We start from the raw sequence: 23,322 nt of genomic DNA, 5'->3' as shown, positions 1-23,322 counted from the left end.
TTGGTATATTGCGGAATAACCGGTGTCCATCGCCCTCGCCTCGGACCCGCCCCAACATTTACTTGTTCTCCGCCTCGCTGTGGGGAATGATACGTGTACCGGGTATCCGAGCAGGGTTGAAGGAACGGTCGCAGTCCGCATATGCCGCACCCATCCCGAAGCCTGTTCCGAGAGCGATGGGCCATGCCCGCCCTATCAATGTAGAACTATTAGCTTCCCTTCCTTCCCTCTGGAGGCACGGTGCATAAAATAGGAAGATGGTGGGGGTGAAGGAAGGAAATTATGGAAGAGTACGAACTGCGGAAGAGGATGACCGACGCGATCACGCCTGCGCTAAAGCCCACACCCCTAAATTGTCACACGAGTAGCCTCAGCACGGTAAAGGCATTTGGAAAGCAGGAAGAGAGACGCACGACTTCACAAGCAGATCCGCCACTTTAACGTCCAATGCGTGATATGCGCACCGCGGTTAGAGTCTGTCAGAATTGTTTATCACGGGAAGACACTTACAGCAGCGGTCATACTGCGCACCCCGTAAGTAATAAGACCACCCAGGAGCTTACAGAACGTACTTTCTGAGCAACAATGTTTTCGCTGGACGTCTTGGATGGCGTGGATGTTGACGACATGGTGGGACGGAGAGTGGCAAAATACGCCCAAATAGACGCCAAGCTTTCCGAATGTCGACGTCGAGTTCGCATTATCCTCACATCTCGCGCATGGTCCCATTTTCTGCTCCGATACATCATGAATGCGGATATTTCTTTGGCTTGAACGTGTATCCCATAATTCTGCGCGGGTGTATCACGGGGGTATATCTCTGAATAGTGAGTGCCACGATTGTGAACATCTTCATCGAGTCTCGGCCAGACTCAGATAGGCTGCTGAGTACTATACAGGCATATTTCCTGATGCAATTACTTGCTCTAGACGCCGCAAACAGTCTCTGAATGTTCCTGCATTATGAGAAACTGGGAGGTCTCAAACCTGTCGCATTCATAATTATTGCAGTTGATATTCTCGTACTGCTTGGCATCCGCACAGTGCATATATATCTCCCGGCGAACACCCTTCATGCGGTGGTCGATCCTTCCTCATTGCGGCATATTGTCAGGAACGCCGGCCAATATACTCATCTCGCTAGCAGCAAAGCTACGTTGGCGAGTATTTTAGCTCCCAACTGATTCGCGTTCATATCTCTTGCTGCTTGTCATCAAGTGAAAGGACAGCAATGTATTGGGTCTGTGTTTCTTTTCCGGGGCTCTTCTCAGTGATTTAACGTATGTGCAGTCATGGGTCCATGCAAGCCGGGTAGAGTGTACACCTATTTCCGGGAGGAGCTCCTCTCACCTTGGAGCCTGTAACGTGAAAGCAGCTTATCCACGGGAGTGCCCAATGAGCCAGTAGCCGTATCCAGCGGCGTTCATGATTCGGCCACGGGTCTGAGTACATGTGAACGGTGGAAATGTACTCGCAGGCTTAAAAACGGTCTGACAGCGTTCTCATGAACCTATCGATCTTAGTCTCACGAGGAGGTGGCGGCGGGTACTCCGGCATGTCACTCTTTCTCTTTCTCCGATGATGGTCCATTGGGCATAGAATATTCCCAAGCGGTGTCCATGTGCTACCTCAAGCTTCACGTTTAAAGCAGTGTCTGCTCCCCTATTTTTGTTCGCTTTTGGTCCAACGCCACGAACGATGATGAGAGCCGTGCGTTACCATGGACCAGGTGATGTCCGTGTAGAGGAGATCCCGGAACCGGTGGCTGGAGACGGGCAGATCAAGATCAAGGTATGTTTTGAATCTCCTACCGTTTCTACGACCATTGAGACTATTCTTTAGGTTGCTTGGTGAGCTGCGACCCATATTGAACCATCGGTCGGGCTGTCCGCTAACTGACTAATTTCTCTGGCAGGAACGGAAGTATGTATACTTCCCTGCTGCACTGATTGCGTATTGCCGATCCTGTGCTCACGCTGTCGAGAGTTTGCGGCTCTGATTTGCACTTGTATCATGCGCTATTACCCCCCATTACTCCCACTCTTATCACACCAAACTATGTGACGGGCGAAACTCTCCCGGTTGTGATGGGGCATGAGTAGGTTGCACGTCTTTTTCACGCCTTCCTAGCCGTCCATAATACGGTTGGCCAGATTATCCGGCACAATTGTCGAACTGGGTGCGGGTGTAGATTCTGACAAGTATGCGGTAGGGCAAAATGTCGTTGTGTACTTATGCGCTTTGAATTCGGAGATCAAGCGAATTATTAATTTTACGCACCTAGCGAACCCGTCCTGTCGTGCATGGAGCCCTCTTGTGGCCCCTGTACGGCCGGAACGAGGAACGTTTGTCCGCATCTGACTTTCATTGTAAGCACCCTCTTCGTAGATCGCACTCTCCGCCGTGTTGAATAGGTAAATATTCAGGGCATTGGCGGCGGAGGTGGTGGCATGGCCGAATACATCTCCGTGAAGCAGAACCTCGTATACGTTCTACCAGCTGGCATTCCCCGTGCGTTCTTTCTCTTCAGTGATTGTTGCAGGATTTTGAGGAATCTATCTTGCTAGTGGAAGTTGGCGCCTTAATGGAGCCCTTGTCAATCGTCTGGCATGCCATCAACCGATCCAACTTCAAGCCTGGGGATAATGTGCTGATCCTCGGCGCGGGACCAGTGAGCGTCCAGTTTGGATGTGCCATATTTGCTCTAAGCGGGAAGTTTTGCAGATCGGGCTGCTACTTCTCAAAGTTCTGAGGTGCGATGACAGTTATGCGACGTGCAGGACACGAACTTAGCCCACGAATTCAGGGCTCGTGGCGCACAATGGATCGGGGTGTCCGAGCCTGCTGCGCGTCGCCGCGAAACAGCCGTCGAGTTCTCCGCGTCAATCGCGTTCGATCCATCGTCAACCGATGTGGTTGCAGAGACACGTCGCGCTACGCAGGGTCAGGGTGCGGACGTCGTGTTCGACTGCGCAGGCATTCAGGCGAGCATCGATACTGCGATAGTCGCGGCGCGTCCGCGGGGAAATGTCACGAACGTCGCTATCTGGGAGAAGTCGCCCGTCATCGACCTCACCACCATGACTCACAAGGAAGTCACGATCAGTTGTAAGTGTAACTTGCCTATTCACGCATGTACGGCTAAGCTGTGACCGTAGCTGCGGTCGGATGTGACCGAGTGCACAACGACCTTATCCGGGCCGTGGCGGACGGAAAGCTGACGGGGCTTGAGGCTCTTATAACGCGCAAGATCGCTTTCGAAGATGTCGTGGAGAAGGGAATCTTGGCCCTTATTCACGAGAAAGATACGCAGAGTGAGCAGCGCGTTCAACTTACGCGATTTTCACTAAGTTGTGAGGTTGCACCCAGTTAAAATTCTCGTGCACCCTTGAAGCCTTCTAAACCCAAGTGCCAACACCTTGCTCGTGGTGCGCTATACCTGTAGTATGTATGCAAAGCGGATCTCTCGGCCGTACGTAGGTATTTTATACACTAAGTTCTGCGATGTATGAGTCGATTGTGAAGACAGGGTACAACGTATCCACCGGAATTCATTTCTTGAGTTCAATTTGCCACCGAAGTTCACGATTAGATTACAAGTAAGCGATATCTGAGCCGGACCAAGCTGCAAAGGGTGCCGGATCCTTCCCATCTTTAAAATCTCGAAGCTTGAGAGAAATCGAGGATAATTGGCCGGTGTCAGAAATATCTTCATACTCAATACCATCAAATCCACTGCGAGAGGGTTCAAGAGCTCAATATTAACAGTACAACAGAAATTACGCACAAGACGGTTAGTAGGCCGAGCAAGGTTTGAAATCGACTAAATGCCTTCGAGATGCTCCAGTTAGGCATTTCGGCATCGTTCTCAGCACTAGACAGAAAATTATCCAGAAATTCAGCAACGTCGTACACCTGCAGGTTGATCTCCAATCTGAGCATCGCAATATCAGCTGACGTTCGTGGCGGAGAAAACATCGCCTACTGCTTCGAGATGGTATTCTGTACGTCCAAAACCCGTGACACCATGAGCCCAAATCTTTCTATCTGGTGTCTTGCTGCTGCGACCAAAATATATGCATGCACACGGCCCCGTCGCCTTTCTTCGGATGAAGTCGATCCCGCTCATAATCGAGTTCACGTCAAGCTGAGTGGATTCTTCGCCTAATGTCGGATGGGCAGTCATCATCGGGATTTCATCGTCTCTCCAAAATTTTGGCTGAAAGCATTATTGGTGATGTGCAATCATCGAGCTATATACGGTGCTCACCATGCTTCTCTAGTAGAGTACCTCCGCAGTCTGGACTTCGACAGAAGCCATCTTTCCGTATACATTCGAACGCAATCTGGTTCCACGAGAGATCTGTGGTATTGGCATCGTAGTAGCTGCAAAACCCAACCCCTGCGAACCAACAGGAACACTTGAAGAATAGCTCCTGCTCTTCATCTGACCCGTACAATGCTGAGAGACGAGGATGGATTTGGTAGAAGCACACATGGGTCCGGAGGTCTGAGACTGGTATATTTCCTTTGACCGCGAAAAGTAATTCGTTCGGTGTCATTGTGGGGCTAAGAAAAATCCTCTATGATGCTGGCAAAAAGGAAGATGAATCCGATTTGGAATGGTGAGCTGGCGTCAAACACTTACCAATTAGCTCAGATTGAAGTCGAGTCACGGTTCGAGCGAGAGGCAAACATGATGAGGGTAAGGCACCTCTTGTCACGTGTGCGCGTAAGAATTATCGAACGCACCCGCCAAATTTGGAGCTGAAAGGGAATGCCATTCCGACAACCCGATTCTTATCCAACAATTTACTGCCATCTTCCACAAAAATAAGCACCAAACTAATGGGCATCAGCACACAGAGATAAGGACCGTGTCCGCGTGCTGGACAATGATATTCCGGTCCCGCAACCTTGAGGGGCATCGACTCGATGACTGCTGGGATATATCTTCAGTTCATTGTCTTCACTGCCCTTACCCTGGTGCTCAGTTGCACATTGTCCGATATCGTGAGATAGTTTGCAGACATCTCTGCTGCGACAGCCGAGCATGGGCAAGTACCCCGATCTATATGAGGCGTCCATTGCCGAGCTCCAAGATGGTCTGGAGAAAGGTATCTTCACAAGCGTCGATCTCGTGAACGTGGGTACATGCATTATTCTGTGGTTGATTGATTCACGTGCATGAATTTGACGCATTCATTAACGATGCCACTACTAGGCATACTTGGCGAGGACAGAGGAAGTCAATCTCAAGGGGCCCGCCTTGCATGCCGTCATCGAGACGACTCCGAATGCGCTAGAGCAGGCTGCTGTCTTGGATAATGAGAGAAAGACATCCGGTGCTCGTGGACCACTTCATGGGATACCGATACTTCTGAAGGACAACATTGCAACCCTTCACAGCCAAGGTAAGTACTTGATTGTGTTTCGACGCTGCCAGGAATTAACTCGTGCATTGATGTAGGAATGAACACCACAGCAGGTTTGTATCCAGGGTTTTTCATTTGTGATGTGTTAAAACAATGTCGCAGGCTCTTATGCTCTACTTGGTTCCGTCGTTCCCCGCGATGCGACTGTCTCCGCCATGCTGAGGGCTGCAGGTGCTATCCTTCTTGGCAAGGCAAGTCTTTCAGAGTGGGCGAACTGGCGCGGCGAAGTGCCTTCTGGCTTTTCAGGACGCGGAGGACAGTGTATCAGCCCGTACGTCTCGCTCGGTAATCCTTCCGGTTCAAGCTCTGGGAGCGGTGTGGCAATAGCAATCGGGTTGGCAGCGGGCTCTCTGGGGTCGGAGACAGACGGCTCGATCATATCGCCCAGCAGCTACTGCAACATCGTGGGCATTAAGCCCACTGTTGGTCTCACTTCCAGAGCAGGAGGTGCGCGCAATAGCGTCCGTCTAACCGGATCAGCCTCATGCTCGATCTCACAGTCATCCCTATCTCTGAGCATCAAGACTCAATCGGGCCGATGTGTCGCACCGTCGCCGACGCGGCGGTCATCCTGAATTCCATCGTCGGGCGTGATCCTCTGGACAGCTACTCGCTCTCACAACTAGAAATTGCGCCGGATTACATCCAGGCACTCCAGGCAGACGGCTTGAAAGGCGCGCGGCTCGGAGTGCCCAGGAAGCTGTTCGAGAAAGCGGATGTCAACATCATTGCGGCATTCAATGCGACCTTGGACGTCTTCCGCGAATTGGGAGCAACCATAATTGATCCTGCTGAGTTCCCTGAGTACGACAATGATGCTATCGCTCAGAGAGAGACTATCGTACTCCGCACGGACTTCAAGGCTGGTGGTGCTCGCCGCTCCATATCCTCACTGTCATGGCTTATATTATATTTATACCCCTTAGGTTAACGTCAAGCAGTACATATCACAGCTTGTTGAGGTGCCCACCGGCGTGAAGGATCTTTCCGACTTGATCACCTTCAACAAGGAACACGCGGATATAGAGTTGGTAGAGCCATACTGGAAGGATCAGTCCACGTATGTCTTTAAGGGAGTTATACATCTTCTCAGTCGTGCTCACGTTTGGTGCAGCTTCATAAAGTCGAATGAGACGACCCCAGACCAGGCATTCTATGACGCGCTCGCGGCAAACACGGCGATGGGACGGTCAGGCGGGATCGACGGGGCACTGAAACAGTACAACCTGGACGCTATAATCTCCCCGACGAGCGACGCGTCCAAGCCCGCCGCTATCGCAGCGTATCCTGTCATCACTGGTCAGTATAATGAATAGCCAGCCCTGCGTTTGTAGTCGCTGCAACTCACAATGCGCCTGCAGTCCCCCTTGGCTTCCAGCCGCATGATGTGCTCCTTTCCGATGCTAAGCCCACGCGCGCCATAGGCCCGAACATGCCGTTCGGGATCTCATTCCTCGGGACAGCGTACAGCGAATTCAGCCTGATCAAATACGCGTACGCCTATGAACAGGCGACAAAGACTCGGCTCAAGCAGTTGGCATACTCGGAAGCAATTCCAAAGACACAGTTGGGTGACGTGATTGGGAAGTAGACTAAAGAAATCTAAAGTAGATGTACGGGCAGTACAAGATTGTACAAATATCAGAGTCCTAGAGTCCGAGAGATGAGGAGTGAAACGAGCTACAAGTGTACGGCATAGAAGGAAGAGGCTGTCGCAGTGAGTGGATACATCTATAAGAGGTGTGCAGTAAGGAGCAGGTCAGTACGAGAGTTCCGTGCGGATAGCGCAGCTAGACACGAATTACAAGCAGAAAATCCATGAGTATGTACTGTCTATGACTAGAATTGTCTGAGAGCGATAACATAATGGTAGTCGAAGACGACGAAAGTCTCTGGGTAATCATGGGTGGGCTCTCGTCCTACGACTCCAGGTATGAGAGCGCTGAACGGGAGCGGAAGGAGGAGTAGGCTGCTTGTCGGGGACCCGCGGGGGTACATCTTCAGCTAATGAGGATGCGAAGGCTAGATGATGTAGAGGCGTCGGAAAAGCGGACGCGCCGACAGCAGAGAGTGCGAGCACACTCAGGATGAAGGAGAAACGCATCGTGGTGCGGAGTCAACGAGGGATGACAGGGAATAAGTCTAATGCCTGTTACTTTGGATGTATGTAGCACGATGCTTGCAGCTGCGCTTTGGAGACTAAGTACGAATTGTGAGTAACTCCAAAGAGTAAATATGAACGATTACAACTTACAACGAGGTTTTAAAAAAAGCGGAGGAACAGCGTGAAAAATTCGTACCAGATCGTGAAGAGGCGTAAGCCGGCGGCTTTAGAGGTGCACGGGGAGCGTTAGAAAGGCTCTGACCTGGGGTCAAAGCAACTCAGAGCAGCTCAGATATGAGAGATACTAAGTGCTCCGTCCGCGTTTTGGGGGAAGAACCCAAATTACAGGTTGCCTTCACAGCCAGAGTTGGAGTGTGCTGCCAGTGGGAGAAAGAGCAGGGACGTGACAAGACTCTGTCAGCGCCACGCCACAGCGTCACGCATGTGTCACACTTCTATTTTGATTGCCTTCCAAAAATGGCAGGCGTCGTCTAGTTTCAGCACTTCTGACTCGACAAAGGAACAAAGAACAATGCAATTCCACGCATGCACGGTTTGAATAGAGATTATCCATTGTGCCGTCCAATCGTGACAATTCTTTGTTCAATACGACGAGTTCTTCGACGGTACGATGTCTGATTCTCAGTATTTCGAATTTCTACTCTGTGCGGGTACGCCTGTTATAGTCCTAGAAGCTCTGCAGGAATGTTCACTCATACCACTAAAACACATATAGGAGCTTCCGTATGGATTTTTGGAGGTTGTGGGACCCCTCAGGGGTCCCCATTTTCCGTTGATACACGCTTTCCGCGTGTTGCCAATTTGCTTTGGTCCAAACTTGTTGACGGCCAAGGCCACGTTTTGTTTGTGGCACATCCATCTTCATGAATGCTTAGAGCCCTCCCTATCGTCGTCCATCTCCCTCACTAACCACCATGTTCTCCCTCGAACGCACTCGCATCGTGACCCACCAATGGGCAAGAGCCCCGAATGGACCCCTCCTCACGAAACCGCCGCCCAAGGGCATGCGCACGCCCAACGGCCTCATCTGGGCGCACTCTATAGATGACTTCATGTGGATCGAGCGCATACCGAACGTAGGCCTCATGACGATTTGGTCCCGGAGTATGATCAAAGAGTACAATGAGAACTACCTCGAAGAAGAGTTCGAGGCCCCCGAGCCACGCCCGAGGTTGCGCAAGCCGTGGCCCGTACTCAAGCTGCGCAAGGGTGCCAGAATGTGGCTTGACCCCCCGCTCAGCGCAATGGACGAGGGCTCAGACCATGAGGACGACGGCATCGTACGTTACCGCATTTTAGAGGACGATTCGGATGACGAGGATGACGAGAAGTCTTGCTGCTGTGCCACACACGGCGGCTCGCTGTTTGATCATACCGACGACAAGGATGTCCTGCTACCCAACGACTCCGAGAACCCCGTCATGTCTCCCCTTGGCGTTCCTTACTCCCATCTCTGGAGTCCTGAATTGCACAATGGGTTCGCATACGCTCACGATAGTAAATTGCTATCGCCTATCTCCCTGATCGTGCCACCCGGTCAAAACGGCAAAAACGGGGTGAAAAGAGCCGAGGCCGCGGATGCGGTGGGTGTTGTGGAAGTTCTAGTGACAGAGCAGGTCAACTCTGTGGATGGCACCGTACATCGTCTCGTTCTAGGTCCACGCTTATGCCTTCACCCTGGATCCCATAGTTGTGCATGTCGCCATGCTGGACGCGCTTTCAACGTCGACACACCAAACGCAAAGGAAGTTACAGTCCCACAGCCTCCTCTGGATGTCGATATGGCTGAGGCTAGTGCTGTCGTTGCACAAGCTGGTCTCTCTACAGACAACGACACCGCTAATGCAACGTCTTCCTCTCCTCAGCAGAATGCCGTGTCGGCGGTGAGCACAGACGCGGCTATGAGAAGCGGCGGCGCCTCCATGCTGGAGGGAGAGAACGCAGTTGCTCATAAAGAGAATGGCGTCATTGAAACCGGTATTGAGTCGGTCGGCGTGTTCACGTCGCCCGAGCTGAACGGCACCTCGCTTGTCGTTCAAGACACACCGATGCAAATAGATGACGTCTCTCCCGCAGAGGTGCGGGTTGCATCAGATGTGCAGGATAAGCCGGTTGGGGACAGCCCTGATGATGATTCTACCCTCATTTCCAGCCCGTTGCAAGTGGAGTCCGATTTGACAGATGCCCCGATGCAGGTCTATGATACCCCGAAGAGCGAGCCTGAAGGCCCTGCAGCGGGCCAAGATGCTGCAGACACTGCCGCTGTAGATGAGGACAGTAAACCGGACCATCAGTCTGGGACGGATGTGGTACTCCCTCAAGATTCACCAGTCATCGTTCCGGAGACCGTAGTTGACGCTGCTCCTAAGGAGGATATTACGCAGCTGTCTGTAAGCGGCGCTGCTTCTTCTGCTCTCTTAGAGGAGAAGGTCGACGAAATACGGAAGGCTAAACCACCTCCCTCGGACAATGCGCTCTATTCTACTAAGGATCTCCCTAAGCTCGAGGAGTTCATTCCAGAGCAGTTCTTCCCAGACGTGCTCATGGTACACAAGCTGTTGACGAATGGCGGCGAGGACCGCGAGGAATTGCGGAAGTATAAACGGATTTTTCCCAAGTTTGATAGGGACCCCCCGGACGATGAGGAGGAAGACGAGGAGAAAGACGAAGAGGAAGACGGAGAGGGAGACGGAGAGGAAGAGGAAGAGGAGACCGAGAGCAAAAACAAGAAAGCGGATAAGGAGGAGCGCGTTGGCCATCTGTACCTGAAGCAAAAGAATAAGCTGGGCGCCGGCAACCACTCGCTCGTGCAACGCGCTCCGCTGACACTCCCTGCGCCGCTGACTGCGCGGTCGCGCTCGGGGCAGGTGACTGTTGCTGCGAAAACAGCTCTCAATTTGGCTTCCGCTCACAACCAGTTGCGGAACGAGGCAAAGTCGTATGATGCCTTCCCGAAGCACCTCATGCAGGATTGGTGTGGTTACAACCTCGTCACGCCCGTCAAGCATCCCGTACCGGTTGGCCCCGTGGTACCCAAGTTCTATGGGTATTACGTGCCATTGGGCGACAACGGCGAGTGGGAAGACGAGGAATACGAAGGTTACGATGAGTATCACGACAAGCGGCTGCGCTGCGGGAGTCCCATTCTCCTCATGGAAGAGTGCGGCGACCCTATCGAACCGCACAAATTCAATGAGGACGAGAGGTGTGTCGTTATTGCTACGTTCTAGTGATCACGTCTGACTGGCTTGTCTTGTTTGTCTTGTGGGACGTCTAGATCGGAGTGCTACTCCCTCATTCTTCGTTTGCACTACGAGAATTTTGTGCAGCAGTCCATGTATGTGCGCAACGTGCTGATGCAGCCGGGGCCGCTCACCGCACCCCCCGACAAACGGTCGAAGAAGAACCCGAGCTTTCGCATCATTGATTTTGGGCGCGCGATCTCATGGAAAGACTACGTCGGGCCTCAGCCCGACTCAGAGAAGCGCCAACGGAAGTCGAGTGCATGGCACGAGATGGTCGACAAAGAGGCGCAGAAAGCTCGGGAGCAGTTGCAGATCTCAGACTGGGATTACTGAAGGGTGTGATTCATTCGTCCGCTCCTTTCGTCATCATGCATCATGCTTTGTGTATCTTCAGATCTTTTCGTGGCCCACGCTTGTGCAATGACTGTCGTCGTGCTAAGATCTTGGTTGTGTTTTTAGATTTTGCGCATGTATAATTGATGTACTTCTGATCCTGTACCGTGTCAATATACTGCATATTAACTTCCACCACTGACTTGCATATCTGACTCTCTGATATGCCTGGCAGAAGACTCGGACGTTCACCCATGAATTTGACGTTCAGACGCCAATTAATGAAGTGAATATAAAGTCTGCAGTCTCGAAGCTTGCTTTTAACACCCACCTTATTACGACGATTCTAGGATATCAACGTCTGTCGACCAGGAACATATGTATGATCATAGTGGCGTTGCGGAAGCGGCTGGCGCTGCACTTAAGCTTGTATTCTAGCTAAACAAACATGACCTCCCACAACGTAACCACGGACAAAACACAGAGACTCATCCCCGAAACAAGATGGGCACACGAGCATTTCTGCAGCCAACATGATGCATGACGACAGTCGTGCTCGCGGGGTTTGCCGACGGGAGGCGTTCAGGGACCAACCTCCATCCCAGCCCAGCTTCCTTGTTTCGACATCCTTCGTCGCCTCTCCTCGATATCTGCTCTCACTGCGTCTGTCGGGGCCGCTAGTGCGACGACTGCAGCACCGGTTCACTCGTCCAGCACAGACATACTCAGCTTAGGGTGTTACGATGTGCGAAATCCTGTCGCTGTCTGTTCTCCAGGTTGTTTCCGTGCTATCCTTCCTCACTTCCATCCTTGCCGTCCTCTGTGTCGGTTCCGGCTCGCTTTATCGGCTGTCGCATAGGTTGGACGCTAAGTTCGAGGCGGAGGTCGGTTCTCAGTTGATGAGCGCGGAGGCGTGGAAACCTCTGTGGAATTGGAGTGGCTTTCCTGTGTCGTTTTCGCTGGGCTCGATTGTCGGAGAAGACGAGAAACGAACCACAAACAATGGTTATTCAGGGTATATAGGTGGAGGTGATCTTGTGAGGATGAATTGGCAAGTTAGCAGACAACGATCAGGTGGGCAGTCTTCATCTTCGACCGTAGCGTTTCACTAAAGTCGGGTTTTTTCAGCGGTATCACACATATTCGATATAAAGGGTTACGCTCCCATATCCATGGCTAAGATTATCATGTCACGCCATGTCAGTAGCTGCAGTCCTCTGACATGTCGTTGAGTTCTAATATCATGGCTGTCTCGCACAGTCGCAACGAAGACCGCTCCGTCTTCCACGACGTGCTCCGGGGATGCCACGACCGACACCTCCATCGCGACTTATGGAATCCACCGTATAACGTCTCTCGTTCAGTGCTCAACGACATACCCTACACGTCATGACGAACTCGTACGCAGGCGACGACCCCTTCGCCACACCATGTCAACACGGACTTCTACTACACGTATACCCTCCGGTCCGATCCCCCGGGCCCTGATATGTGCACCGCCCACTTGGACTTTATTTTTATAGCACTTTTCTGGACTTATCGTTGTTGGATAGCTAGTGAGTGCTGTTGTTGTTCGACCTTCGTTCGTGTGTAATCATTTGGGCGGCGCGTGCATTGTTATCTGACTCCTCACCCTATCTACCTGACTTCGTCTTCACCCTACTGTCGCTTATCTACCTTAGAACAACCTAAAGGACCTTGGTTTTACTCCCTCCCCGACTACGAAATCCAGTAACAAAATGTATGTTTGCATAGAGAACACCTGATTCCGCGAATTCCTCTTGTGCTACAATTTTAGGACACTGAAGTCAAGTTGAAGTGACAGCTGTGTCACAATGCTATCTTGAGTCATACACACCTACACGATCGTCGTACCGTGCAAAGCTGATCAGTTGCAAGCCGGATGCTCGAGTGCCACGGAACCAAAATTGCTTCCTCGCCTTCTACAATTTGAATGTTCAACGTTCAGACTTGGTGAATCCGACAGTACTACGTATACAGCAACTTCGTCGGGCTTGGCTCAATCTCTTCTCTTCTCATCTTCTGGGTGAGTGCTGTATTATCGCGCACTATTCTGTTATAATTATCTCTGTCAAGGAATCGGGAAGAGATCCACAAGGTCAAGACCGGTGCAAAGTTTCGCTCAGGGCGGCGGCTCCAGGCTGCGTTTCAAGTGTACGAGCCTGTACTCTGTGACGTTTTTCATATCGTGAGTACAAACCCAATGTCGAGCGGAGTAGGTGGACCACCAGTCGCTGCCCGAACCATGCCCAACGTTTGTCTGGTCCTGAAATTTGAAAACACGTTCCGCGCAATCATCAGTATCGAGAAGAAGAGGACGGCGCCGCGGTGCGCCAGTCAGATGTCGGGCGTCGGGCATTGCGCGCCTGTTGGAACTGCCGGAGGTACTTATAGGTAGCTACGATTTTTGATGTACTTACCGCAATATTTGTATGCTTCCGAGTCGTACCGCCATGTCAAATGCGATTCTGCTGCTCGCTGTGCACCATTTGCTCTGACAGTGCCAATTTCCTTATCCCACTACAGCCAAATTGCGGGTTTCTAATTACCTTGCTTTACCTTGCTTGCAAGGTCTCTCCACCCTCTTAATTGTTGCGCTTTCCGACTCCCCGGTTCCTTCCGTGCATGAAGTGCCCGCACTCTCACAGACTATCCTCCGGCCAGATCAGGACCTTCCCGAAGTGGCGGTGAAGCCTCGAGTGAAGACTGGATGATCCAACATGAGGGAGTTGTTGATCTCACGGGCCTTTCGGAGGAAGAAGATGGATTGTAGCCATGTATGTACAACAGAATCTACATAGTGTGTGTACTGTTTCTAGGCCTTCAGGGAATCGAGCAGATGGTGGACCCCGCAGTGTGCTCACAGAGGCAGGGCCCTCCTGCAAAAACAAAGTGGGTTCGCAAGGTGACCGTGAAGAGCATATCACAACGACGACAATGCCGACGGCACGAGAACATGGATGAAAAAAAAATAAGAAAATGGGCAGGACAGGGGGGCCATGCGAGTCCTGCAGTCCCCGGTTGCAAAATGGGAGCGAGGACGGGCCGCGAGCTCAGGACAGGGCGGCGGCCTCGCGAGTCGGGTCGTCGGCGCGCTGGGGGAGATGTGGTAGATCATAGAGTAGAGGCGGGCCCAAACCGAAGGCACGAGGGGGTGCGGGTATGATCTGGAACCACGGATCGAGAGCCAGGAGGAAGGAGAACGCAGGGCGGGTGGTCACCTCCTTATGAAAACCGACCCGCGCGAGCGACGCGGGTCGCAAGGCGGCGGCGGGAGGACTAATTCTGAGGAACCACGACGCGCGTCCGGCGCACGTGCACAAGGCCCACGCACCCCGGAGGGCACGTGGTCAGATCGGCTGCATTGGGCGCTCGCCACCCGGAGGGCACGTGGCCGGATCGGCTGCCTTGGGCGCGGGACCAGATAGGGGAGGCGAACCGGGGCGCCCGCGCTCGGCTGGCCCGATAAGGCATGTCGGCAGTAAATCCTCCGACATAAGTCCCGACTCGGCTTGCGACGTCTCAAGTTCGAATCTATGCGGTGGCAAATTTCGCAAGCAAGGTCTCTGCCGCGAGGAGGCGGCACTTCCCTCGTGTCAAATACATATGTCTATTCACTGCAAAACCCACAAAATCGTCAGAGTCCAAGACGCATCAGTTTTACCTTATCTCTCACATCTTCGGAGTTGACGGCATGTTACGGGACACCAAAGATGTCGAACATCCTGTATTTCCGGCACTCCCAAGATTCCTTGAATACACTGTCGGTCCATGCTATCTCTTGTGTCGAAGACGTCTTGTTTGCAACATCTTCCCACTCCAATTGATACCACATCTTTGACTTTCTGAAGATGCTGTTGTTCATCTTTCGCTCAAAAATTGTGCTATTTCTCTTGTCTTCTCCCTCTCAAGATGTGCAGAATGCTCGGACCTGAGGATGCATAGACAGGCCTGGGCAAAGGGTTTATAAGGGCATACCCTCACTCAAGTCCTTCAGTGCATCTTGCACCAGAACCATCACCTTCCTCAGCCCTCCCGCCCTTCCCCGCGAGCTTGAGTGCAACGCTGTTGCGGAGCGCTGTATCAGCGCCCTCGTCGCATCCACGGATGACACCGTGTACTCGCTCAGTGCGTAGTTGCCCCTCCCGCGCTCATCATGTTTCTGCCTATTGACACACTAATACCTTGCAGCAGAAGTACTGGACTCCCGGTTCCCGGGCTTACGGTTTACGTGCAAGCATCGAGCTAAATACTGCGCTTCGTATGTTAATGCTCCAGCCTCTCATTATCCTATCATTCTTGCAGAACCATCAATTTCACTGCGTGAAAATCCTGGTGCAGAGCGCGGACGAGGTACGGGAGATCTTCTAGCAGTGCACGAGTGGTATAGGGCAGGTCGGACATGCTGGTGGTGTATATACATAATATATTATCAAATATAATTCCCATTTTATGCGACATTTTGCCATGGAACAGTCCAAATAGATAGAATCTCATATGAATCTTCAGAGTGTATTGTAGGAGTCTTCAGATGCTGAAGACAGGGGGCTGAAACATCTCCTACCCTGAATACGACCCGTTATCAACGTCTTCGTACTCTGAATATGAAGCTGTCTTCAGGGCCGAACACGTCGAAAAGGTGGCCGCTCCCTCCTTTTCTCGGGGCCAAAGATATTTGTTGTTCCGGTCCTAAGACGCGTCGATTTGGAGGTGCCTTCAGACTGTCTTCAGGGTCCGAGATTTTCTCGGTTTTGCAGTGATTACTATCGTGGACCCGGATATGCCAAATGTCCCAGAAGTGCCAAATTTTTTCCTACGGCTCTATTCTCTTACCTGATCACTTCGAAATTGCAGAGGTAGAAGCCTGTGTGCCTACTCTTGATGCCCAGTGAAAAACGCATATTCCAAGAACGAACCAAGATGCACCAGATCGCGGCTTGACTTGGACTATCGCAAGCGGTCGAACCAGATCTCACCTGGTCGAACACGTGCGAGACATCCTGTGATTTGATGCGTCGATCCTGTACCATGTCCCGTCTGAATTGCACTTTGCTCGACGTAAGGCCGCCATCTGTCGAATTTTGCCTGCACGCGTGTCTCGATTAGCTATATACTATATGTTGTACTTGTGCCCAGTGTACTTGCACTTATATCATCTCTTTGCACCCACGCCGAGCTCATCATGTGACAGAGACATGGACGCGTCACCGTACTCATGTCGCCACCACGTCTGCGCTCTTGTCCTCCTGCATCCAGTCGCTCTGACCTCCAGAGCACGATGCTTATTATACCGGCCGATTACTCTCACTCAAGCTCATCCAACAGCTCCATGAGAGCACCCACCCCTCGCGTACTAAAGACACCGCCGCGGGCGAAGACGATGCAGCGGTAAGCTCGAGCTTCAAGAAGCCCATCGTCAAGGCACCGCTGAAAGCGTGCACACTGCAAGCTCGAGACACCAATTTTATATGCGGCCGAAGACACCGTCGAGAAGTGGCTCAACAGCCTTCTCTGCCTCAATGTGACGGTCATGCCACGCTCGAGTGCGCACAGCTGCCCGCACCCCGCTCAGTGCGAACTGTTCTACATCTCATTCCCTGTCTAATCTCGCAGCAGTTCCGGGAGAACAAGTTTGCACTGCTTTCTGGTGCACGCGTGGTGCGCATTGCGACACATCCGGACTATGTGAATGTGTGTTCGTCTTCCTGACTGTAATCCTCTGATGTGCCCCTATTGACGAGGTACGGCGACAGTTTCTGTGTCAGGCATCCAGGCACCTGAAATGTCCTTAAATTTACTTATCAGATGGTCGAGAGACCCCCTCTGGTGTACTTGCAGCGTTGCTGCTGATTACGGTAGTAAGTACTGCCTACGTGCAAGTGTGGATCATGTTATGCTAATCTTCCGATAAGAAGGCGATCCGATACTATCCACATTCGTTGAGATCCCCATGATCTTTCCATCTGCGCCTTCAATTGGGGGGCACTGACTAGCCCCTCAATCTCAAGCGGCTGGGCGCGGTACGCGTGCCGCATTCCAGGCTCCAAAGCCAAACGAAGACATCCGAGCAGTCCCGTCCGCGCGCCGCATTCGCCGATTCGCGACCCCGGCGCGCACGATAGACATGACCCGCATCGAGAAGTTGAGAAGTGGGGGGATGGGGCAAGTTAGGATGACCAGGTGAGTACAAGGATGTGGATGCGGACACGGCACGTCGACTTCTGGCGCATATACCGGGAAATCCGGGGTCAGAGGATCGATATTTGGGCGCGCGGGCGGGGGGCACATGGACCGAGCGAGGACCGAGCGCACCGAGGCGATCGTCTCGCACTGGAGAGGTTCGTTTGCGGCGTCCAAAACCCCCCGCCCCCTGTAGCAGGCTCCGCGGTCACACATCTCTCTTCCGACGACCCCGACTAACGAGCTCGCCGGGCCTTTATGCACACTTCGAGCGCGAGAAGCCGTCTGGACGACCTCGACTATCCAGTCAGCCTGAGCGTGAACAGCTGCGCTTGCACCGACTTTGTAGCAGACCTCTCTACCTTATCTCATTCTTTATCTATGCTATGACACATATTCACTAACTCTACTTATATTACAGGTGTTGGGCAGCATCCAGGTGTGAAAACGGGGACGACGGCGAACACAGGGAGTGCGGATGTGTGCGGTTGCGCGCCAGTGCGCGGGTGCGTGCGCGGGTGCGTGCGCGGGTGCGTGCGCGGGTGCGTGCGCGGGTGCGTGCGCGGGCAGGGGGATGGGCGTGCGCGTGCGTGCAGGGGTGCGTAGGTGCGAGGGCGGGGGTACGGGCAGGAGCGGGGGCGGGGGCGGGAACGGGGGCGGGGGCGCAGGCAGGGGTGGGAGCGGGGGCGGGGGTGTGAGCGGAGCAGGTCGAAGTAGATCGCGCGATGTCGCAGGAGCTCGCACGACGGCGAGGGTGCTCACACGACGTCGAGTGTAGTCACAGTGTATTAAATCACGACAATACAATTATTATACAGCAGCTTAATATTCGACTAGATGCGAAATGCCTCGATTCTCCCGCTTGGCACTGTGCTAGCCTGCGACCACGTTTGATTGGGCTCGCGCAAGATCGCATATAGTCCAAATTTTCGCGGCTGGTCGCAGCTGGTCACAGCCACGACCTCGTGCGACTTGCTGCGATCTCACAATACGCGTTTTCCACTGGGCTTGATGCTCCAAATTTTTGATAAGTATGTGTGGCCTGCTCGGATCCCAAAAAATTCGCAATCACAGGACTGTACTTGGCTGGTGCCACACAGCGGCATCTCTCTATGATGGTCAACATTGCTCGAAAAAATCCAGAAAAACCACCTGTTGTATTCTACGTGCCATACCCATATCATATGGGTTGCCGGAGACTATCGCGCCAGGTGTTGCGCGGCGGGACCAGAAGTGCCAAATTTTGGCATATCCGGGTCAACGATGGTAATTGGATTTCAAGGATCCAAACTAACTTCACGCTGGACGTGACGTGACCAGGCGCCCGCTGGGCGCCAATCGAATCCTAACGACCGCCCTCTGTTTGCGTGATTCACGAGTCTTAAAATTAAATTGATCTCAAACCATCCGGGCCCGAGTCACCGAGAAGGATTCGACCGTGGGCCACTGGCAGGTCTGATCAAGGTTTGATACGCCTGACCCTAATAACCCCGCCTTCTCCTACTCAGTAAGGGATTATCTTTGTAGTCTGCTTAAAGGAGACAACAGCTGCCCCAGCTTCTGGCAAAGCTGCTTGTGCGGTGAGTTCTCATGTGCACACCACGGCTTTTCAGGATGATTTCAACGCCTTTATCGATGTCCTTGCTCTTCAAAGGTAGGCAAAAAGCCTTCTTGACCGGAATGTGACCGTCCCTGATTTCTTTCTTCTCCAGTACGCGTCGTCTGATACGGCGTGAATGTCCACTTCTCTGTTTTAGTATTTGTTTCCGAGGGCCGAAGTAACTCGTGTTCCACCAGAAGTATGATTGCTGACTCCACATCAGGCTGATTTTCGCATGCATCCTGTTTTGTTTTAACATACCTCTCTTGAACTCTGACTCCCTATCATAGCATGTGGAAATACCCAGGTCAACTATTCATGGCTGACTCGACCCAGGCTAATACTACACTGGGACGCACATCTCCGTGCTCTCGCTGCTTCCACATCTCCGCTCGTTTCCCCCTTCTCTTGTCCTGGTGTACCACATGTTTATCTGGCTGCCCGCGCTTTTGGAAATCGATGCTCAAGTCATACACGAGGACACGCGAGACACTTCACAGTAAGTTCCACCGATGCCACATCGTCCACAGAACCCCAAAATGCTTGTACCCTTGTTCTACATAGGACCTGTCTACTTACAGCTCCTCTTTTTTTCCCTGTAAGTGTGTTATGTATGGCCTGACCTTGGCTTGATGTTACGACATTTCTTGATACCGGGACGAGAGCCGATTTTCGGTGGACGCCCGGGACTCCAATCGTCTCGTATATGAGCGGTCTTGACTGGTGCGTTTCTCCATCCCTCGATAAAACTTCCCCCAACCATGAAGTTGCTCACTCTCGGTGTCGAGCTTGAAGCTGTTGCGGAGGGCTATGATGCTCGTGACAGGATTGCCAAGGCGATCACTAATGGCCCTCACCCGGCAACCGCCAAGGTCTCGGATGATGGGCCCTCCACCGGCGAGACATCGTGGATCATTGCTAAAGACTACTCCATCGCTCCAGGCAGAGAGGCTTTCACCAGGCGGATGGAGGGTGTCGAGCTTATATCTCCCGTCTTCACCGATGCCGACACGGTCACTCGCCTTACCTGGCACAGCGAAATCTGTGATGTTCTCGGTTCCGTATGCAGCACCGTGCTACTGCGTACGAATGAGAGTACCGGATACCATGTTCATATTGGTATCGGCAAGGCTCCAGGGCAGACGTTTACCCTGGACGAGCTCAAGAAGATTGCAGTGATCACTATCCTCTACGAGAGTACGTTTATTGGCTGCCTCCGCCGTATTTTATGTTGCTTATTGTTCTATCCACCTTTATAGAAGCGATTGATGAGCTGCACCCAGCCCATCGTTCAGCTGGGCATGGTATAACCAATACCATGCTCAGAAGCAACAGGTCTAATTTATTCTTCGTGGATTACGAGACATCAGAAGTACTTGAACATATTCTGTCCGCTCGTGATGTGAAGCAATTGACATGCATGATGAATCCCGCCCTCGATGATCTCCTTGACTCTGATAACAAGCCGATGAATTATATGCGGGATTACAAGGTCAACTTCGTCAGTGTATCGAAGTATGGGACCATCGAGTTCCGCCAGCACGAAGGCACTATTGATCCTGCCGTTGTGTGTGCCTGGGCGGACTTCTTGCTTGCTCTCATACGGTATGCTATGGAGCTTTCAGCGAAGACTATGATCACTCTTGACCCTACCAACATGCCGCTGGTAGACATTGTGGGTAAGGATGTTTATGCTCCACTTATGCTGTGAGTGCCTGTCTTTTCTGCTTGGTACCCCCGAAGATGCTGACACCGAACATAGGTGTGGCCAGTGAATTGTTGTTGTCAACCTCTACCTTCTCGCAATAGCCATTTACTACTTTGTCTGCCACTTGTACGGTTCTCTCGAGTGAAGCCCTCCAGTTATTTTGATCGAAGTGAATGTAACCTGGAAAATGAATATCTCTCCACCCACGCTGCCGTCATGTGCACATAAGCGGCCAGTCTCTGATAGGCAGTACAGTCAGCACAGAGATGAGATCAATGAAGTTCCATGCATTTCGTTTGGTTCTGTGTCTGTTTTTCCACTGTCAAGTTCGGGGCCCACGACTCGGAAGCATGTACTTAGGTCAAGTTAACATGTATGGTAACCCGACCAAACAAGGCACGCCTAGCTGTAGTCCACCTCATAGACAAGTACTTCCAACATCCTTATACTCTCGAATACCATATCCTGTCATATCTTTAAGTGACTAGGTAGGATTCTCAACCACAGCCTAAACATGCCAATATTGTCTAACGCCGAATAACCAAACTGCAGAAAAGATTCGTTGCAACGTTTGCTTCACATCTACCGCTTTCGCCCACTCTCTCTCAGTATGCTTCAAGGTGGTGATCCTGTGCGACAGAGCACGACCATTTGGTTGTCCATCATAGCAATGTTCTCGGATATGCTGCGAGCCGTTTTCTCTCAGCTGAGAAGGACAAAACCTCCCGCTGTACTTGCGCCTCGCTGGAACGAGGACGTTTTGTACCAAATCTTCCACTACGCCACACCGGGAGATCTGGTTCAAGTAGCATTGGTTTGTCGTGATTGGAGCCCAACCGCTCGTCGGCTGCTGTATGCACGCATGTCGTTCAAATCAGACGCGCCAAATGCTTCCTCGCTTGCTCATACGATGCGCACCTGTCCGCATCTACGGGATTGTGTACGGTTTTTAGCGGTCACTTCTGGACTCGCCACAAGGGACACTGCAATCTTCGATTGGCTGGAGCTGATACCCGAACATGGACTTCGAGAAGTGGCAGTTAAGCTGCTCGGGAGGAACGACCAATTCAAACAATTGGTGCTCCGATCTCCGGCGGTTCGTACGGTACCCAAGCTAATGATTCGTGGCTTATTGGTGACATCTGCCGAGACATTGCGCAGTTGCTTGGAACTCCCATCGCTGGAATGGTTTTCCTTCCACTTGCGAAGGGAATGGGGCCCAGTGACGCTGGGTGCCATACCAAAACTCAGACGGCTGAGCATTGGCGCATACCAGTATTATTCTACCATCGGCCACCTCCTGACCATCCTTGGGCCCCAGTTGGATCACATTGATCTTGACATTTCGGGATCCGGTCTCGCTCAGGATGAGATTGAACAGCTGGTTATGGTCATCCAGCGCCACGCCAGCCGTGTCCGGACCCTCGCCATCCAATCATACCATATCCCATCAACTCCTTTCATCGACGACCTTGTCGCGCACCTCCCATGTCTCCTGCACCTGCACTGCGGTTACGGGAGTTACAGCAATGCCATATTCGACCGCTTGCCTCGCGGTCTGCGCACACTCCAGCTGGAAGGCACCTATCGGCATCCTTTCCCAGTGCAGGATGCCATCAAAGTGTTGGATCGTGTGCGCCAGGGCCAGAGTGAGCTTGACGCTCTCTCAGTCGTCGTGCAAAGCGATCACGCCGAGCTCGCTGATCTGGCGAGTGCGTGCACACGCAGCGAGGTGCGATTCCGCGTGCTCAAGCTGGAGAAGGTTGATATCCTTAGCATGGGTGTCACCCATGACACATGTGCCCCCTTTGAGCCGTCAAGGCTGTTCTCGTAGGTCGGCGAGGACGAGGTGCTGCCGTTATGGTTGACGGAGGTGCCCTCCCAGGGACGGTTCTGACGGTGAAATTTCGGCACTTCGTCTCCGTATTGAGACTTATTCTCCTCGTAGTGTGTGTTCGCGAGCTAGCCATAGTTTCGTAATATCTGTGGTTATCGCCGGTGCGTTGTGCAGAGCACAAACTGATGTCCACGGTCTGTCTTCGTTCTGTCCTGCTTCCACTGTGCACTTCTGTCCTCAGGATATCAATATGTGAATCTACAAATGTGATCTCTGGCCGCGCCGCCTCCATGGCGGTCGACATTGCCATCTTTCAGCAGGTTAAGCACATTCCCTACATTACTATGTGTTTGGCGCACTCAGGCTGCCGACGGTCTTATCCTCATCGTTGACAACAACGAAGTTTATCCTACAACAACCAAGCAAAACATCCAGCATCGCCTGGAATCTCTCCAAAGTGGGTTGTTGCTACGGAAATGGAGATAGCACTGAAGTTCGAATGCCGTGATTGGCCAGCTGATGTCACTGTTAGGTTTCTCCCTTCGCATGGTGATACCAGCTGATATGTATGACTACAATATTCCCTATAAACAGGCAAGAGATTCAGGCACTGGCCAGGCTCTTATGCATCTCAGATGACCGAGATTGAAGAACATGGGATCTCAGCCACCAACAGTTGTTGCATCACAGGTTGGCATTGCGGGTGTTCTATTCTGGACCTTCTGCATTTCCTACACCGCCGTACTTATTTTCAACAAGAGCAAGACTGTCGGTAGACCCACAAACCCTTGAGGCACTGCCACGTTAATAGTGTGTGCCTGCTGTCACTAACCCTGGC

At 52.3% G+C, this 23,322-nt stretch overlaps 9 protein-coding genes across 9 annotated transcripts; 6 read left to right on the top strand and 3 right to left on the bottom strand.

Annotated features, from left to right (window-relative positions):
• Positions 1 to 58: 58 nt before the first annotated feature.
• On the bottom strand, positions 59 to 629 carry SCP_0504030 (MICOS complex subunit mic10; the record flags this gene model as incomplete). The annotated part of the gene is made up of 5 exons (XM_027758467.1): positions 59 to 192; positions 299 to 348; positions 414 to 435; positions 511 to 523; positions 573 to 629. The coding sequence occupies 5 exons, from the start codon at positions 627 to 629 to the stop codon at positions 59 to 61; spliced, it is 276 nt and encodes a 91-aa protein (XP_027614268.1).
• Positions 630 to 1,698: 1,069 nt separating this feature from the next.
• Positions 1,699 to 3,392, top strand: SCP_0504020 ((R,R)-butanediol dehydrogenase; the record flags this gene model as incomplete). Its single annotated transcript, XM_027758466.1, has 12 exons — positions 1,699 to 1,791; positions 1,843 to 1,850; positions 1,916 to 1,923; positions 1,987 to 2,098; positions 2,154 to 2,228; positions 2,285 to 2,369; positions 2,427 to 2,511; positions 2,568 to 2,671; positions 2,725 to 2,753; positions 2,807 to 3,108; positions 3,159 to 3,314; positions 3,370 to 3,392. 12 exons carry the CDS (start codon positions 1,699 to 1,701, stop codon positions 3,390 to 3,392), a joined length of 1,080 nt encoding a protein of 359 aa, XP_027614267.1.
• A 201-nt stretch (positions 3,393 to 3,593) lies between these two features.
• Positions 3,594 to 4,029, bottom strand: SCP_0504010 (hypothetical protein; the record flags this gene model as incomplete). The annotated part of the gene is made up of 3 exons (XM_027758465.1): positions 3,594 to 3,735; positions 3,788 to 3,934; positions 3,986 to 4,029. The coding sequence occupies 3 exons, from the start codon at positions 4,027 to 4,029 to the stop codon at positions 3,594 to 3,596; spliced, it is 333 nt and encodes a 110-aa protein (XP_027614266.1).
• Positions 4,030 to 5,053: 1,024 nt separating this feature from the next.
• Positions 5,054 to 7,026, top strand: SCP_0504000 (Putative amidase; the record flags this gene model as incomplete). The annotated part of the gene is made up of 8 exons (XM_027758464.1): positions 5,054 to 5,146; positions 5,225 to 5,414; positions 5,471 to 5,488; positions 5,538 to 5,882; positions 5,936 to 6,297; positions 6,362 to 6,495; positions 6,550 to 6,734; positions 6,797 to 7,026. The coding sequence occupies 8 exons, from the start codon at positions 5,054 to 5,056 to the stop codon at positions 7,024 to 7,026; spliced, it is 1,557 nt and encodes a 518-aa protein (XP_027614265.1).
• Positions 7,027 to 7,335: 309 nt separating this feature from the next.
• On the bottom strand, positions 7,336 to 7,539 carry SCP_0503990 (hypothetical protein; the record flags this gene model as incomplete). Its single annotated transcript, XM_027758463.1, has 1 exon — positions 7,336 to 7,539. One exon carries the CDS (start codon positions 7,537 to 7,539, stop codon positions 7,336 to 7,338), a length of 204 nt encoding a protein of 67 aa, XP_027614264.1.
• Positions 7,540 to 8,474: 935 nt separating this feature from the next.
• SCP_0503980 (predicted protein) lies at positions 8,475 to 11,138 on the top strand (the record flags this gene model as incomplete). The annotated part of the gene is made up of 2 exons (XM_027758462.1): positions 8,475 to 10,765; positions 10,838 to 11,138. 2 exons carry the CDS (start codon positions 8,475 to 8,477, stop codon positions 11,136 to 11,138), a joined length of 2,592 nt encoding a protein of 863 aa, XP_027614263.1.
• A 743-nt stretch (positions 11,139 to 11,881) lies between these two features.
• SCP_0503970 (hypothetical protein) lies at positions 11,882 to 12,488 on the top strand (the record flags this gene model as incomplete). Its single annotated transcript, XM_027758461.1, has 3 exons — positions 11,882 to 12,212; positions 12,267 to 12,337; positions 12,399 to 12,488. 3 exons carry the CDS (start codon positions 11,882 to 11,884, stop codon positions 12,486 to 12,488), a joined length of 492 nt encoding a protein of 163 aa, XP_027614262.1.
• A 7,212-nt stretch (positions 12,489 to 19,700) lies between these two features.
• Positions 19,701 to 20,714, top strand: SCP_0503960 (hypothetical protein; the record flags this gene model as incomplete). Its single annotated transcript, XM_027758460.1, has 3 exons — positions 19,701 to 20,136; positions 20,199 to 20,646; positions 20,702 to 20,714. 3 exons carry the CDS (start codon positions 19,701 to 19,703, stop codon positions 20,712 to 20,714), a joined length of 897 nt encoding a protein of 298 aa, XP_027614261.1.
• A 952-nt stretch (positions 20,715 to 21,666) lies between these two features.
• Positions 21,667 to 22,481, top strand: SCP_0503950 (hypothetical protein; the record flags this gene model as incomplete). Its single annotated transcript, XM_027758459.1, has 2 exons — positions 21,667 to 21,743; positions 21,809 to 22,481. The coding sequence occupies 2 exons, from the start codon at positions 21,667 to 21,669 to the stop codon at positions 22,479 to 22,481; spliced, it is 750 nt and encodes a 249-aa protein (XP_027614260.1).
• Positions 22,482 to 23,322: the final 841 nt, after the last annotated feature.

This window comes from Sparassis crispa (assembly GCF_003851025.1).
Source record: "Sparassis crispa DNA, contig_000004F, whole genome shotgun sequence".
In the NCBI taxonomy this organism is placed as follows: Eukaryota; Fungi; Basidiomycota; class Agaricomycetes; order Polyporales; family Sparassidaceae; genus Sparassis; species Sparassis crispa.
This window is presented reverse-complemented; position numbering and strand designations above follow the sequence as displayed.